This window comes from Plectropomus leopardus, chromosome 7 (genome assembly GCF_008729295.1).
Source record: "Plectropomus leopardus isolate mb chromosome 7, YSFRI_Pleo_2.0, whole genome shotgun sequence".
Classification (NCBI taxonomy): Eukaryota; Metazoa; Chordata; class Actinopteri; order Perciformes; family Serranidae; genus Plectropomus; species Plectropomus leopardus.
Window position 1 is genome coordinate 7,120,904 of NC_056469.1, and position 18,494 is coordinate 7,139,397.

Here is an 18,494-nt window from a genome sequence, read left to right on the forward strand (position 1 = left end):
TACAGCTTATACTGAGATTTTGTCAGCACATGACAGTCTTTTCTGTCTCAGTCAAAAGTGAAGTTTGCAGCAGCTGCTGCGAAACCAAGTGTATTCCTCAGCCCCAATCAGTTGGGCCTACAAATCAAAACTAGTTCATTATAAGGTTCTAAACAGAAATGTCTGTGCGTCCCTTCACAGACAGTAACCCCGTAATACAAATAGGAAGCATCCAGGTGACTTACTTCTGTCTTTGCCCGTGGGTGGAAGCTGGGGAAGTTGCCGTCCTCGTCTACTGGACATAGGGGTACTGGTGGGACTGGTCTGGACTGATCCACTACGAGGATGCGCCCTACATAACAAACAGTGGTGGACAATGAGGTGAGACACAAATTAGGACAAGATTTGATGGCGGATGCAGGGCCAGGCCATGATGCACCCACATCACAGTGTGAAAAAAAGTAAAGGAATTTTCATGAAAGGGAAAAGCTATCAATTTGATTGCAGAAGGTAAAGCTTAACAAAAAAAGATAAAGCTATCTACTACAATGGGAGACTGACAACTCATTTAACTGACTCAGATTTTAAATTAGCATATATGTTAGATCACATATTTACATGTTTAGCTATGTGTCACTGTCTGGCCCAACTGGAGATAATCAGTGACAGTGATTGTAACAATGTCCAACAAAAATATATTTGTTTTTCTTTGTTATTTGTTGCTAAAATTTCTATGTGACAGAATTTATCTCCATGTAAACAGCACAGCATGACATACTTTAACATGATGTAAAAACTTTGCATTTTGTAACTTTGTAAAGAGCATTTGCTGATTATGAGAAATCTACATAGTGTTTTGGATCTCCAAGTGTAAAACCGATGCACACAGCAATGATGTTTGGCACATGGCATGGGAGTGGAGGGATACATCAACTGTAGGGAACTGAGCTGCAATAAAAGATGCCAGGTGTGAATCGCATGTACAGTCGACTCATCAAGCTGCAAGGAGAGAAGAGTTCAATGCAGAGACAGCAGACCAGTGCGACCATGCGTTCAGACTGCCCCCAAAAGGCTTCAACTCAAAACAAAAGAAGAAAAGAACAAATGCCATCACAGGATAAACGGCATCACTTGATGTTAGTAATGAAATCAAAGTAAAAAAAAAAAAAAAAAACAACAACAAAAACTGTTGGCCCATCACTGCTATACTCACACAAGCGTATGAGCAGTGTGTTCCAAATGAAAACATCAGCACGCCATCTACGGTGTCAGGATTGTCGTGCCTGGAACATGTGTAAAGAAAATGCAGCACCGGTGCTTTTGGGGACAAAACAGAAAGTGGCTGGGTGGGTGGTGGGGAAGTCGTGAGGGGGAGGTAGGTGGGGTGAAGTGAGGTGAGGCAGGGAAGCAGGGTGTTGGGAGGGGTGGGAGGTAGGTGGTAGTGATGTGGTATTTTCTTGTTCATTCTGTGAGTTAGTCAGGCTTGGGGTGGGTGGGAGCTCATGGGACGGGGTCTGAACTGGCTGAATTCTACAAAGGTTCTGGTTATGCAAACATTTAGCAGAGGTAGAGCTGCTCTGAGGGCACCAATAATCACACTGGTTGAAGTAAACCTTAGTGTCGGAGAATAAGAGACAGAGATTTTCCCGAAGTAGTTATCTTGTAGCTAGTAGCTCAACTTCTAGATTAGCAAGACAAAAAAGACAACTGTCAAAACATAATATATATATATGAAAAAAACAATGACATTGTCTTTTGATTAATCTGTTAGTGACAAGAAATCAGCAGACTACTTATCTAAGAAACCTAATATAAAGCTAGGTGGTTAAGCTAAATAGCTAGCCTGGCAGCTGTTCTAACTATCTTAGTTTCAAGACCTCTGTCTGTCTTTGTTGCATTTTTCCAGTTAGCAGCCTAAATGCAGTCACTGAGCTTTGGTCTAATAATGCTCAAGTTTTTTTAGTGTACTTATTGATGTTTTAAGCTAATGTTTAAATTATTTCTCCCTCCAGAGTAGCTGTGCCTCGGGGAAATGATTGTACAACTAAAACCCCAGGCTGCTCCTGGGCTAAACTGGTTAACGTCTCCAATCTGGGTCACACCTCGTCAAGGCAGGTGAGGGGGGGGCGGACCTCCCAGATGGCAGAGACGGCATGGACCTCATGAGCGAAGAGTCGTGGGGGCGTTCAGTGGAGCGCGAGCGGGATGTGGGGCGCTCTATAGTGGGCCGCTGGTCTGCAGAGCGGGACCTGCTGTGATACTCGTGTCTATCCATGGCTCCGTGGTTCCTACAGAGGTTATTGAGAGATAGGCAGGCACTCAGTGAAGCCCCAGTAGGGCAGGGACAGTATGCTGGCAGGGTGGACAGTATGGAGGGCAAAAGAAGTTTGCTGCAGCCTCGAAACTCCTCGAAAGTGCATGTTTTTAAATAACATACCTGTTTTCTTTTTGCTCATTTTAACTCATTTACTACAAATCACATACTATACCTTAGTATAGGTTTTTTTTCCACCTGTGTTGTACAGGAATTAACTTGACACTTGTTCAAAGAAAGCAAACAGAATTAACATCATGCGTTCTTTAGTTATGGTTACATTGCACTACATTTGCACTATATTGTGGATGCAGATTTCTGAATCCGCATTTGGCAGGATATTGACTGTCATGGACTGACAAACACATCTCCATGAGCTGATTTTCATCCTGTATTGAAATAAATGTATATTAATACTTTAGAGTAGAAAACACAAATTAAAAAATATTTTTAAAATACTCAGCCGCTTTGGAAACTGGTCTGCCATAATGTCGAGGATATATTATTTGCAGTAAATTGAATAAAAACAAGCAAAAATACAGGTACGGTCCATTAACGTGACAAATGGTATTCAGCAACTCTTGGAGAACAGTAGACAGCACTTAAATGTTTAAAGCCAACCTGGTTCGGCTGGAAAACCTAAATCAGTGTTGTGGAATTGCATGTGAAGTTGACATTTTCGTACCACGACATCTAAAATGTGCAATGAGCACTGTGGAAATCATGAAATATACATGTGGTTCAACTTACATGCAAGTCTTTACTTCTTTTTATAATATTACAACTCTATCTTTTATTTTCCATTAGCAGCTGAATTGCTTAATTTTAAAGGTAGACAGTATGGACAGAGGGATAGGTGGATCCTGTGTGGTTTATGGTCCCTGTAGTGAACTAACAGTGAGGTCCTCAGGTGGCGGGGACTGTGTGCTGTCTCTCTGTACATGGTGGATGAGTGTTCACTTGCAGTCTGTCTGAGGTAGAGTGAAATGTGAGGGAAAAGTGAAGTGTATCTTAACATTTGGTTTGTTATGTCTGTTTTTTTGTTTTGTTTTTTTCTGAAAAATGCACAGCCATCTTAGGTATTTTTTGGCACAGTGAGGATTAAGGAAAATCGTGTTGATCTGAAGAGCTGGAGGAAAAAAGCAGGTGAGGTTTCTTAAGAAGAAGAAAATGCATTTTCATAAAACTACATCACATCATGAAAAGTGAAGGAAATATTCAACTTGGCCTTTAGACATGAGTTGTAACGAGTACAGAAGCATGCAAACTGTGAAATCATTAAGGATCTTTTTCTGAATTTTTAAAATCTTAAGCCTTTCAAAAATGTTATGCTTAATAAAACAAACCTTTTTTAAACTAAACCATCATACCATTTTGTTATTGTAAAGCACAGGAGACATGTTGAGGTCTGCACAATACAAATAGGTGTGAGCTGCATCCATTATGCCTAACAGACACCAAAAGATTTCTTCTGAATCTTGACTTTGTTCACAATTTGAGTTTTGAATAAAAACAATACTTCTTTTCAGTCATTGAAATTGTATAATTATTAAGTCTTGTCAGAGTCTTGTGGTGTCTGTAGCTTTTTGCAGTATGAAAAATTGTCCAGTAGAGGAGATGTCCTTTTCGGCTGCAATAGCAAAACAAATGCTCATCAGTCAGTGACCTAAAGTCGCCTTTAACATTCTTTATCTACGGTCGTTCACAGTGATGGTCAGCATAATCATTAGTGGTTTCACATCATGAGCTTGCTGTGCTAGAGATTTATGGGTAATGTATAGGTTATGTCAATTACCAGAAAACTTCTTATTAGTCGTAATTTGATGGAAACAGTCACAACATACACATACTGCACTTTGGTATAGCACTGCACACTATACTCTTACTGGATTCAAACTAAGTCCAAAGTATTAGTTGTCTGTACTTAGAAAGGCTGCTGTTTTGATGTGTATACGCTGCAGGCTTTGACCCACTCAAGGTACACTCTGGGGCGATGCACTTAAACAAGAGAACCATGAAAAACATTTTCTCATGTTCTGAGGGGAAATCACCTAAACTAAGACACTTGCCAAAAGGCCCATCTCTGTCTCCCTTTCCTCTTCCATTTGCTTTTTGTTTCTTTCTTCTGCCCTCATTTCTTTTCACTTTTCAGTGTTGCTTTTACGCTGTCTGGGTGCCGACAGAAACAAACTGTATCCGTATGAGGAGAGGAGGGAAATCTATTCCATTCCTCTGTGGATAACCACTGTGGACATGCTAGCTACTTTCCTTTCTCTGACGGTTCAGACAGAAAGAAAGGGAGAGAGAAGAAGACAGAGGGCTCTTGTTAATGGCTATCTAGGCTATAGGCTGAGCCTGAAGTCGAGCCAAGCTGGGCCTCAGGGAAACTTTGTGACACTTTAATAAAGTCAGTCAGGCTCTCGGGCTGGGTTCTGAGGACTCATCACTTTTTTCCTCGTGGAGAGGAGAGAAATGGCACAAACGTCACGTTATTCCTGACTGAAAGCCAGATGGCAGCGGGTAAAAAGATTGAAGACGGGGGAAAAGTGGAGTCATTTACAGTGTTTCTCTGGAGGGGGGGTGATGTGAGTTCTTTCTTTTTATTGGTGCACCAGGACGCTGGCGTGGGTCCTGGAGATGGATGGGTGTCAGCAGGCCTTTCTATGGGTGCTTGGAACGGCCTGGCAGCCTATTCTGGCCAGACACAAGAAGCCAAAGGGCACACACAGAATTTACAAAGCTACTGTGCAGCCCAGAGCAATGCATCAGAGATGCCATTGGTGAGCAATAAGCAGCTGCCACAGGCATGTAAAGAGGGACAACACTAAAATTCACACACATAACTGATCAACATATTGCTGTTGGTAGAACGTACATGGGTACATAAACAAGGACATCCATGAGGAGACAGTCAGGTGCTGACCAGCACTTTACTCAACAACCAGGATACACAGAGCTGGCATCAGCAACACATAGAGCTCTGAGCCTCAAAATACTGAGGCAGTTGTGTATTATTGTTTCACATTTACGCAACTTCAGAGCTGTGATGACACTGTAACAAAAACCGATATCAGACAGGATATCATTTTCTGTCATCACATGTACGATCACGGATAAATTAAAGACGGACGTGGGACAACTTGAAGAGACCACAAGATGGCGGATGCACAGATGCAGCAGCCGTGCATGTCAATACCTCTCGTAGTCATAGTCGGAGGAGTAGGCGCCCTCAGAATAGGCACGGGCCATCCTAGTGGAACGCAGTAACCTGACTGCTTCCTCTCGGCAGATTGGGTACACGCGATGGTTGCGGCTGGCGAAAAAATATCACAACTGGTCAGAATTTAAGATTTTTCCAGAAAAAGGGGAAGTAACATGAAAAAAAAAACCCTGCAATGGAAAAAAAATTGTAGTTCACTTTCTGTATTTCCCATTATAGACTCACTCTGTCTGCTCAGATCCAAAGTGTTTACATGTAATTGAAGGCTAACATACACCACACAATGAATATATCAACATGTTTGCAGGAGAAACCACCTCTGCTGGACAAAACTTCACAAGCATAGAATACTTATCCATTTTCAGTATTGCCATAGTCACTCTTTTGGAGGAATAAATCAAAAAAACAAATGAGGAATTTGCTCATTGAGGAATCACACTTGCTCACATGGTACATCTTTGGAGCAAAATGAGAGATGTTTCTATGAGAATGACTGAGATGATGAAAAGAGAGAATAAGCTAATACTGGATGGATGAAGTGTATGGCCACAGAGTCACTCATTTTCTCAATATACTGTACTACTGGAAAGTAACACACATTATGTATATATTTTATCTTGTGCAGAAGAAATATATACTTAACACAACACAACACCAATGGCATTGACAATGGCCAGGTAATACAAAACAGCCTTGTCACTGCATCCAAAAACAAAGTTGTGTGATGTTGTCAACACAGCGTAGTTAGGTGTAGTGGACATAATTGTCAAGTGACTACTACAGTGTGAGGTTCTTACAGTGATAGAAAACAGGCCATAGTGTCAGTGCCATGTGTTCAACACCCAAATGAGAAAGGTCACAGTGGAGGGGTATTGTGCTGGGAAAGTGCAGAGATGGGGCTTCATGCATGCTCAGGTAAAATTCTACCTGGGGTCCCTTTGAGGATCATCAATAGGCTGAGTATGTCTGGTTCGAGGTAGGGTGAGAAAATGGCTGCAACCACATGGAGGGAGGAGAGAAGACAGAGATGGATCTGAGATGGCGCCGAGGAAGAAGCGGAAGAGGAGGAGGAGGAAAGGAGAGAGAAAGAAAGAGTTGGAGATAGACAGAATCATAGGCAGACAGATGGAGGTGTGAGGAAACCGAGGGAGAGAGAACGAGAGATTTCTCAAAGACATAGGATGCAAAGAGACTGAGAAAGCTCATAGGAAAGGTTGATGTAACAGTTTCAAAGAGGAAAGAACAGGCGAGGAAGATAAGAGAGGCTGAGCAATCGGATGGTGGGGAGATGTCTTCCTCAGCTTCACCACACAGACAGATGAAAGTGGTACACCGAACACACCAGCAGCATTCACACAGGAAAGAACAACAGCACAGTCCAAACACCTAAACCCGCTTGGTGCCACTTCTACTGAATGATTAAACAACTTACGACCATGCACATTACAGAGGATTTCTCCTTTTACAGACACATTTTAAAAAAAATTGGAAAATACAGAGAAGAAGAAAAACATTTTTTAAAAAGCATAAGACTCACAAAAAGCTATGCAAATTCCAGAGGGGATTTTTAAAAAATATTGTCAGAGTTCTGGTACAATTCCAAGTTCTCCATGACTCATTTCCTGTGTCATTTTGAACTGTTTTCAATAAATAACCGGACGCCGTTAATTAAAGAAGCTGAAATACACTCAAGTGAGCACTGTCCCAGACAATTTAGATAAGTGCATTTTCTGCGTCTGACACTGATTTAGGCCAAGCCTCAGAAATATCAAATAAAGTTAATTGGACTTGGGAAAGTAGCTGCGGCCTGGCAGTGCCAAGGCTATGATTGGACTCTTGGAGCAACATTTTCCAACCCTCACAGAAAATAAGTGCTGATGGAGGATAACTGACCACTTCCCCTTGAACACCTTTTCCATAAAGATAGTCATATACATGCAAATAATGTATACTGTATGCAGCATTTGCAGCACTGGTTCCAAATGCTGTCTGCTTAATTTAAGCCACCTGAATATAAGATGGAAAAACTTAATTGGTAATTACTCCTCTTACGCAGTGCAGTCTTACCCGAGTCTGGTGTTTGTGTAGGATTTTATATTCATTTTTGCCTTTATGTGGTTTATTGGCTATATGCTGTGCTTTTTTGTTTTTACAATAACAGTCCTCTTTACAAGGTCTGGAGAAATATTTTTATATACATGACAAAGGAAGTAAGCGGAAGCAAGTAAGGTATCACACCTCTGTATCAGATTAAAAATATTCTGATCAAATATTTCTAAGGAGTGGAAAAAGTTGCTCTTTAAAGGCAATAGTACAAGAAAGATTCAAAGCACCCACACACAACACCAGATTCCACAGAGTTCAAGGCACACGGCATCGTGCATAAGTGTATGCGTGCATAAACACCTCCCTGCATGTCTACTCAACAGCCCCCACTTGTGCTTGTCAGCATCTGTTCATGCATGCCCGCATATGTACATGCATCTACTGCACACAAGTGTAAGCTGGAGTGTGCGTGTGTACCTGTCCGGTGAGTAGTTATCTTCAGACACACTGTGGTGGTCCACTCTAGAGGAGGAGCTGTACTGAGAAGGCCTAAGGTCAAAGGCTGGGTCCAGACTTCTGCTGTGTGACAGAAGTGGACTGGATCACCCCTCATGTACTTTACACACCACACACACTGCCCCCCAATGGCCAGGGGGCACATCGCCTTGTGTTTATATAAGAGTAACTGTGAGAAATACAGCATCCTACATAGGGGCAATGTAGCACTTGGAAGGCAGTATTATCCCTAATCCCTGAGGATCCCTACATATGGAAATTAAGGCGTCCTCTTTCAAGATTTGTTTGTAAAAGATATTACAGGGTGTTAAGTACATCAACATTGAAACCAAAACAGTGTAAAGAGAAATGAACCCCAATGGCAGTCTGAGTTTTAGTTACCTGGAGGGTGGGGGAACGCTGGGAGAGCGCGACCGCGCCCGGTTAATATCGGCCGACCGAGAGCAGTGGTTGGACGACATCACCTGCTCAGGGACAGACAATGTGGAGCTCTGGAAGTCTCTGCCATTTGGCCGGTAGTCTGTGAAGACAAGAATGGATTCAGAAAGGGAGGGATGGAGGGACACAATGAAGAGAGAGAGGTCGTGGGGGTTTTGAAATCTTTCTCCTATAACACTCTAAAACCAAAAACACTGCAGCAGTGGACTTTACATTACAAGACAAATACAAAAGTCACACTAAATCTCTGTGCAAATTTCACTTTGACACCTTGTGAATTCTCTGTATTTTTGACAGAGTGATATTGCTAAATCTGCAGCACATGAAAATCAAAGGTGATGACAGCTAATACCACAGATCTAGTTAAACTCCATCCTGTAATAACGTAGAAGAAACAGACCAAACTTTATAAAACTTGTGTTAAATGCTAATCTGCACGGGCACATATTTTCATTATGCTGAGTCTCTATATTCCAAAAATGAGGACTAAGTTTCAATAAAGGTGGAATTCATCTGCTGTGTTAACACTGTGCATTAAACATGAAAATAGCCTTTAAAAAATCAGAAACATTATAATGAATTTTTTCTGCAAGACTGATTAGTCCATTGAACTTGAAAGAGTTCATTAACCGATAATCAGACATGGCGAGCAGCCTTGGTTAAGGTCAATGCTTAGCACTATTAAAGTTGATTGATATTCAATAGAGTGTATAGCACAGTGAAATGAGTTAAAGAAAACCCTGAATCAAAAGTTGGAAAAGAAGGAAAGGTAGTAAAAATTGGAGGCAATGCTAAAGAAATGTTGACCTTCACTTAAGGAAGTTTGACATATAAATATGAGTTTCTTTTTGATGGGAGGTAGCTGGGCATAATAGTTAAAATAACCTATTAAAATATTTCAAACTAAATGAGTCGACCTGACTATAAGTGGATGCAAGCTCTGAAATTCCGAATAGTACATTGCCACGTACTGTACTTCGATCATTGTATAGGGGAACTTATTAAAAAAAAAGCTAAGAAGAAGAAGAAGAAATGAACAGTATATTTGCTTCATTGTGATGGAGATTGGACTTAACAAAGAACACATCTGCGATTTCTAAACAACAGCTCCAGCACAGAGCCTCCTGCAGTACAGCAATCAACTTCCATGCAGGGCCAAATTAAATCTTTTCCTCTTGACATGCATGAGTACAGTCTGTCTGTTAGCACATATAAAGGGGAGAACCTTTACTGACAATTAATAGGATTTAATTAGAGGGGTGGGCTGGATCACAACAGAAGTGGGGAACAGGACTGAGGGTCAAAGCAAGATTAAATGTGCTGTACAAATGATAAAAATTTGACTTTTCACTTTTGAAATTCTATTGCGTCCAGAAAGAAAAGAGTCCAGTTAACAGACAGATAACAAACAGATATCACACTTTGAATAGGATTACACATGCATAACCTGTGCAGTAATTACTAGTGAAGCTCACTTCTGAAAAACGCCCGCTGTACTGTACTGACTGACAATTAGAGACCTGGCAGTAAGTGTACATAAAATAAAATGCAAAGAAAACATGTTTGTGTCAGCAGTTTAATGTAAAGACTGCAGGGTAAAGTGAGATGTGGAGGAGCTTGTGCAAAGAGGAGGGTGCGACCAGAGTTGAAGAAAGGGGTATTTCCCTTCACTGTGAATGAAGTGAAGGTGACTGGCATGGCGAGGCAGTGAGGGGCTGATGAGAATGTTAAAGAGGCTGGAGGGGGAGTTCCCTCCGCTACAGTATCATCAGCAAGCTCAGGCTGATTTTCTGTCTATCTGTCTGTCTGCCTGACAGGCGTTTGCTACAGTATCTAAATCTATTCTCTTCTCTATCATAAGCATTTCATCTCTATGTCTCACATTCTTTCCCTCTCCTCTTCGCTGTGGCCTGTATCGGCTACTGAGGATGTGTAACATAACCACATGCTAAATCAACAGTGCAGGCAGCTGTCTTTATCCTGCAATTTACCAACAGCTTTCCTGCAAACAATGTCAGCACAATTTCTGTGGTCTTGGAGTAAAAGAAAAAAATAGAGGGCCGATTTTAATTGAAAGAGGATGGCAAAGAGCATTATGCTTGACAGCATTATCGTCTGCATGAGAAAAAATACAGCTAGCCAAGCCTTTTTTTGCTATGGCTTTGCCACCTATTTCAGCATAATTTCTTTCGAGGTTGATTTTTTTTTTATGTAGGCACATTTCAAGTACTTTTCAGTCTTTCTTTCTGCCTTTTTCTCTGGCTCTCTGGCTGGTAACAGCAGAGCAGAGCTTCTCCTTTTCTGATGTGCAGCGTGGGCGTGCTGCTGGAGCCTCAGTGAGTACAGCAGAACAGCAACTAGCAGTGCAGAGGCAGACAAAATCTCAGTGCTCCCTCACTATGCTGCTGCTTCTGATGAGCTGCAGCATTTCACTCCACTAATATGATATATAACAGTACTGTAAGCTGCTCAGGCCTTGGAACCATTTGACGGATGCCGACATGTAGTAGTTTAGGTTAAAATTGTTTTGAAAAAATTACAATACGGCCTGGTGAAACATCCCATTAAACAAAAGCAACTATTTGTCACTTAACCTCCAAACTGACTATAGTGGAACAATTCCATGCACTCATAAGTGTTAACATGACCTTAATATATTACCTGTTATTACCCCAACACCATCTTCACAATCGTAGTCTGAGATCTCACTGTCACTTATCCTCTGGGATCCTTCAAAATAAAGAGACAGAAGGAAACATTGGAAAACACAGAAGAGACAAGGGGGTGCGGTATTGAATGAGAAGAGAAATAGAGAGATGAGGGGAAGAGGAAGAAGTCATTTTCATTCCCTCATTTATTTATTCACCCATTTTTTTGTATTATGCCTCCCTGGTCTGACTGTAATCTTAAACTGAAGGTTATAATGGAATCCAATAAGACGCTCACCCAATGTGCTCACATCACTGCACCTCCCAAATACAACAAACAGTCCCTCAAGAGAACATTTGAGATAATATATGTGAAAAATATGTGTCAGCTGTAACAAATAATGCTGCATTTCACTGCTCCACTTCCACAAAAAACAGCAGATCTCTCTTCATCTCAACTGTGGCACTTCTGAATGATACATTCAATCATTCAATTTACATGTGAAGGCGGGGGTGGGAGGAGTGATATAGCGTTAACAGCTCTGTCTTCATCTCCCCCAGTAGCCTTATCACCCCTTTCTGTCCCCTTTCTTTAAAGTATGACCCCCCCCCCCCAAGCCCCCCCCCATCTTCACCGTTCAGTCAACTTAAATCAACTGGACAAGTGTGCTTTATCAGAAATGACAAGTGCTGCACTCTGGCAGTGCCGCTCCCAACCTCTCATCTCAGTTGGCTGGAGACTTTTTACAGCTGTCAGCTCTTTCACCTCACACTTACACAACGCCCAGAAAATCATCCTGGTTGGAGAAGCGAGCAAGCCTTAAGTGTCTAGTTGAAGCAGTGCAGTGAATCAGCCCTGCATAGCACGGGCTACAGTATGGTCGTCTACAGCATGTTAACCAGTATCTGGTCACAGAATGTAACAGAGGTGGGAGAAGGGCCATAAAATGAGCTATTTGGGGATATGGTTAAAGGAAATACTATGCTAGGAAATAATACATAAAGTTCATCAAAACATTCTTCTTTCCATTTCTATTTTGGAACATTAAGAAAAGTATCACGCCAGCAACAGATCTAATGACTCCCTTTACAGTTTTGAAAACATATCCACAATCAAGACACACAAACACAAACACAGTAGAATGGGCTGCAAGTGTGCCATAAGTATTGTGTGCATTCTTAAATGGGGAATGTTGGTAGTGGGCACACACAAAAAAATGCATCACAGAGGAAAAGCAAGTGGTCAAAAGCAAAATATACTGTGCCTGCCAGGACTGGCAGATAGCCTGGGTTTTTGAAACATCACATTTTGCAGGAAACGGTTTTGGGTTGCAGGATGGGATTGTGAGATATTTCACAGGTGAATACACATAGAGGGAGAGACCACTGTGTCCTAAATCTCTGTTTCCCTGGAGTGTGCACGTGTCTGATACCCTGAGTGGATTTCAAACAAGCCGTGTAAAGTTTACACCAGCTTCCCCTCGTTGAATTCCATGTAAGGCAGCAGAGACATGCATCCTTCATGGGAGAGGGGGTGGAGAATCGGGGCATAAGGATGCATGGACAGAGAACACTCAGATGCTCCAAAGAGCAGCACTTCCTGGGAGAGCAGGGGGCTTTTACCTGAGTTGTATGAATATGAGCCTTTGTCTGTGAAAGCAGAAGCAGTAAGGTTGATGTGACATGCATGACAAGGACGAAATATGCATAAAGTGGAACAGCCGTTAAAGCCTTAACAAACTAAAGCAGCCACAGAAAACCAGTGGGACCAGAGGTATACTGTATGTGGACCCTTATTTGCACATAAGAACAACTACAACTTATACTTATTAGAAATTTGAAAATGGACCAAGCCAAGATAGGAGACAATTTGAACATTTGCTTTTCTAAAAGAATTTAAAATCACTTCAGTCTACCTTGTCTTCATCCTGACTTTAGTAACATGACTACTTCTCACTGGTGGTCATGTTACCATAGTGTTCCTTGCATGCCATCTTTGGAAGAAATGCCCAGTTTGGCATGAACAGTCACAGTGACCATGTACACAGTCTAAACCCTAAAAAAGAGGGAATTTTGCTTTTTAAAAACACTGTAACTTTGGAATATATATAAATTTGCTTACTCAGATTAAGTGCTATGGAAGCTTTACCTAAACTTTGGATGTTTTGTCTGCAAAAGATTTCACATTTTATGCCCAATTTCTCATAAAGGGTTTATGCAGGTACTAACACTGCAGGATCAGAATAAAAAGGATGAAGAATTCCTGTATAGATAAATCCTCCCTGTGTACATCCAGGTAGCACCAACGAAATGAAAACTGATAAATAATTCTTCAATTTAATTTATACCCACGCTTTCTATACTTTGTGTGTACAATTGTTGTCAAGATTTTTAAGTAAGTTTTAAAAGGTAGCCACACAATATCATGTCTTTGGTTTTGATTAAGTTATATATCTAACTCAGTGATTAGCATATGGTTTGAAATCAAGATAGTGTTAAGAAGTGTGTTGTGCATTGAGTCAGTGACAGAGGGGTTACGTACTCTGGAGCCGTCGTGTTGGACTCTCTCCATGGAGCTGCCTGCGCTGTGTGTTTGGGGAGGCACGTGGGAGTGGGATGGAGGACACATCATGGGTTTGTAGCTTGTACCAGTGTGGCTCATCATCCAGAAGAGCTGTCTCCAGCTCAATGAGGATCTGCCAGAAGGAAAAGGGCCACAGTCAACATTGTCTTTACTCTAAAGCATGAAAACCACAGACTGTATACAAAGATCCACAACATGACAACTCCCCAAAAGTGTAGCCAAAACATATCGACCCCCCCCCCCCCGTGGGGGGGCCGCAGTATGGGTCATAAACCTCACCCTCGCCATGTTAGTGGATGGGACATGGGTCAAACGAAAAACTCAAACCTCAAATAAATTTTTCTCAAAGATGGTTTGTGTCACTTAAGGTCGTTTCTACCACCCTAATGTATGTTCAAGTGTTGGTCTGGTAAGTTTGGTGTTTATTAGTTATTTAATGCTATAAAAAGAGGCTTGCATGTCATAATTGACAGCTGTGTGTGCCAGTCACTGTGCCTGCGTTCAATGGCACTGCTCGCGTTTGGTCAGATGTGTAAATGGGCCAGAATTCCACCGCAGGGATCGCTACAACACATACTCCTGCTGCAAATGACGTCACCAGTGCAAGATGGTAGCGGCTGTAATAAGGATATTTTGGCTTAATTTTTAAAGTGCGAGTAAGTGAGGATGCAGCGTCCACCTTTATGTACAGTCGATGCAAACTAACTAGTATCTCTCAATAAAAGAAAAACAGAAACACACACTCACAGAGTTGTTACAGTCAGAGTCAGTCCCTTCAGTCTTGCCAAGATGTGTTTATTTATCGTACAGGTTTTACACAGTAAATAAAAACATCAAAGCACATTGGCCATGTTGAACAGGGACTGTACCACCAAAACCTTGAAAGGGCCAAGAGCTTTATCAAGGGCTTGACCCCGTCCAAGAGGATTAGCTGAGATACTGTCAGTGAGTGTCCCTGATGGGTAGGGTTTGATTTTCTTACCTCTCCCAGGAATTCGCTCTCCTCCTCCCTCACCCTGGCTTGGTCCCACAGCGTGATCTCCAGCATGCGTTCCCGAAACTCCCGCCGGTGCACCGGCGAATACATAAAGGTCTGGTTCCATTTGGGCTCTAAGGATTTCTTTACCGTTTTTGTTCTCCTCTTGCTTTTGTCGCTGGAGGAACAATAATTCAAACTGTTTTTATTTACAACCATGATAGGAGAGAGCCACGAATACAACAGATCAATAACACGACACAGCACAGAGCACATCACCGTGGCATGCCGATGGTGAAAATGACATGGTGAGATCACTGTACTATCTCCCAGAAAATGTCCACTCCCTTCATTCTTCATCAGTGCACAAGAAAGAGGTGCTTAACAAGATACAACACTGCACTGAATGACCAACAGAGTAATTAGACACATCCATATCCTGACAGCCTTTCCTGATGCTAATGGAAAAAAACAATGACACATGTTTCAAAAACATCCACACTAATAAATAATCCATATTCTAAAATGTGCACTAGGTCAGTGAGGCCCACTGATGTTCAATTGACCTGAGGTGATATTACAGGAGGCGACATTAAAGGTCCGATGTGTAGGATTCAGTGGCATATAGCGGTGAGGTTGCAGAACTAAAACCTCTTCCATGTGCCAAGCGTGTAGGAGAACTACAATGGCAATTTGTCGATTTTGGGGTCGTGTAGAAAAAACATGGTGGACACAGTGGAAGATGGCCTGCTCCGCATGTTGATATAAAAACCTCATTCTAAGGTAACAAAAACATGTTTCTTAGTTGCAGTTGATTATACACTAATGAAAACATAGTTTTGCAAATAGATACCCCTTAATCCTACACACTGGACCTTAAAGTGAGTGGGTGGGTTAAATGGTAATAGTAACTGTTTCTACTCTTACCTTCTATCAGGGAGGAAGTAGATTTTGACGTAAGGGTTCCTGGGCCGGCCATCTTCCCTGGGTGGCAGGTCTTTGGCGCCCAGGATAGTGACAATTAGCTGATGGCCAACTTTGTCATACCACAGTTTAACCTGCAGGGGCAGAGCAGAAACAGCCCGCTGAGAAACCACTCGGGGCCAACAGGAGATAAAACACTCAGAGGGACGAATGCAGGAGAAGACGACTTCATCAAATTAGAAATAAAGTTATAACGTGCATTTGTGTCCTTTTTTATTGAGACCTCTCTCATCTCAATCGACAGTTTTTGACTACAGCCTGGAGTCTTCTCCTGTATTTACCCTTCAGGGAGAAAAAGGAAGATGTCACCCTGCTAAGATGATGTCAGGTCACATGCGTGGTGGTGCAATTTATCAGAGCTTAAGTGCTCATCAAAACATGGACTTACTGTATCAATGTAAATATGGCATGATAATGCTAAAAGTAAGATATCAAAATCTTTATATATGATGTTATCTTTTAGTCTCTCTGGCTAAAGAGACCCTCCTTTGATGAACAGATTAGTTCTGTGTATTGTACGTTTGTTTTTTTTACACATAATGTATGTATTTCTTTTTCTTTGAGTTGAAATGTTGTCAAAGTGATATTAAAATGTCCCTTGTTTATTAAATGGACCTGAATGCATTTGGCCTGAATGCCACTTTAACTGAAGTGAACTGAAGTGAGATGCTAAAGGCAACATGCTCTCAAATTAACAGTGTGCTATGTTGAAATGATACTTTCTACCAGTGACGATGCTGTCGCTCATAATGTTCTCTCATATTCAATGGGCTTTGACATGGAAAAATCAATCATGCTGTTGCAAGAGGAACAGAAGACAGTTCACACTAAAAGGGAAGTATGGACCCCAACGGAAGACACTTAGAAGAAGAAATAAACTCCAACTGAGGCCTTAAAGAAAGTCGATGAAATGAGAAATAAACTTCTAAGTTCTTGTCCATACTTCTTTAAAAATATGATTATGAAAAGGGTCTGCACCATTTAAAACTACCAGCTATACATGCAGCAATGCAAGATAGAGCATTCAAGACAATTCAATAGTTTTCATGTAGGCAAAAACAGACAGAAGAGGGCTTGCAGGAAAACAAATTGTACCAAATAATCTCTAAACGTGTAGCCCACCAAAGTACCAAAATCCTGCCAAATAAATAAAATGTACTATCTGTGAATTGGTGAAATACATCTGAAAAGATTACCCTTGAATTTCTTCTTATTATAATAGTACATGTGGTTCAATATTGGCCTGCTAAAGTATAGAAACATAATTGACTTTACAATCAATTAAGTGACACATGCAAGTTTTTAGGGAGTAGACACATGAACATACACACACACACACATACACACACATTAAAAACCTACTGTATTTTTATAATTACAGGGTGTCCACACATTTTTACCAATAAACTTTCAAACTTTTTCTGTAATGTTCAGTAACATTTTATCCAGTTTCCATGACTCCATGTATGTAGTTTCAAATAGGTAGGCCTTAAAGCAACACAGCTATACAATACTGACACACACTCGTTTACTTGCACTTTATAATTGTACTTGCTCATTCAACATTCCTGCTGGCAGCTAGCTGCATATGCCCACTGCAAATACACCAGACCACCACATGTGGATACTTCGCAAAATGTCAAGGCTGTGCCCCTTATGGGAGGATAGAAAACTTAAATGCAACGCAATTTGATGTGTGTTTGGTATAATTAATAGAATTTTGGCACGTGTGTATGCATTTATTTCTTATTAATCGAACATATATTTAATACACACACACATATATATATAATGTATAGTCAAAACTTTCCGGAGCATTCTGTTGATCTTAAACCATTCCCATGCCTGGACAACATTACTACCACTACTTTCATAACTATCGTGACTTCTGTAATAAGCTCCATTCAAACTCTGCATTATGTTTAGACCCCTATATATATGAAAACTCACATCTTCTTGCTTGCTGCATGATATATATATAACAATATTCTCACACAAGATCCGTAATAAGCCCGTTGGTGGTACTTTTAAGCAAAACATCATAGTGTTACAGTGCTTGATAAATATCCAAAATTCCAAGCAGGAGCATTAATCTTCAAAGTAACTAAATCAAGAATACAGATTCACACAAAGTGATTCTACTGTGCGTCATAAAACCAAACGTACAGATAGACAAAGTGATATTAAAGGTGACTGATAAGAGACCCTCTGAGCAAAGGAAAACCTTCAAATCTTTGTTCCGTTTGGAGTTTGCTATGTGGGAGGTACAATTTGCTTGAACTCTCATCTGAAAAGGAAAAGGCAATTTGGTTTCCAACACAGGACAGTAAACTTGGTATCTTTTCACTGCAACATGAAACTGCAGACCCATCAAACATAAGCTGCTAATTAACAGGACTTCAACTCGCACATGGAGGAGTTCTCCTGTAGGTGTGTGTAAGGTTAGAGTTATTCAGGTCTGGTTTATGTCACACTGAAACAGAAAATAACCCAAGTCCTTTTGTCCTAATCAGGTTCAGGGAGACACCCTCCTGCATTGCCAAAGATCAAAAACATATGACATGAGGTAGGGTCAATTACTGGAGTCAAATCAGGCAATGGAAGAGTGTCTCTTTAAATGTGATCAGATTAGTTGAGCATGCACTACCTAGAAATAATGAGGTGAATGGGTTAAAATGAGTACTAACAACTCTCATCATAGCAGTGATACCAAGAAATCAAACTGAAGAAAATGACACAATGCACTGCACTGAGAGGGAAACTTGAAGCTGCCGTTTCCCCGCAAATGC

At 41.1% G+C, this 18,494-nt stretch overlaps 1 protein-coding gene across 9 annotated transcripts in view; it reads right to left on the reverse strand.

The window, feature by feature from the left end:
• rims2a (regulating synaptic membrane exocytosis 2a) overlaps positions 1 to 18,494 on the reverse strand; it is a 160,418-nt gene that overhangs the window by 44,656 nt on the left and 97,268 nt on the right. For all 9 annotated transcript variants that reach the window (XM_042490876.1, XM_042490880.1, XM_042490878.1 and 6 more), the window contains 8 exons: positions 15,649 to 15,779; positions 14,728 to 14,899; positions 13,704 to 13,857; positions 11,175 to 11,243; positions 8,457 to 8,595; positions 8,037 to 8,138; positions 2,082 to 2,267; positions 225 to 331 (listed from right to left, as the gene is read on the reverse strand). In XM_042490876.1, coding sequence (XP_042346810.1) covers positions 225 to 331; positions 2,082 to 2,267; positions 8,037 to 8,138; positions 8,457 to 8,595; positions 11,175 to 11,243; positions 13,704 to 13,857; positions 14,728 to 14,899; positions 15,649 to 15,779 — 1,060 coding nt within the window. The remainder of the gene's footprint in view (positions 1 to 224; positions 332 to 2,081; positions 2,268 to 8,036; positions 8,139 to 8,456; positions 8,596 to 11,174; positions 11,244 to 13,703; positions 13,858 to 14,727; positions 14,900 to 15,648; positions 15,780 to 18,494) is intronic.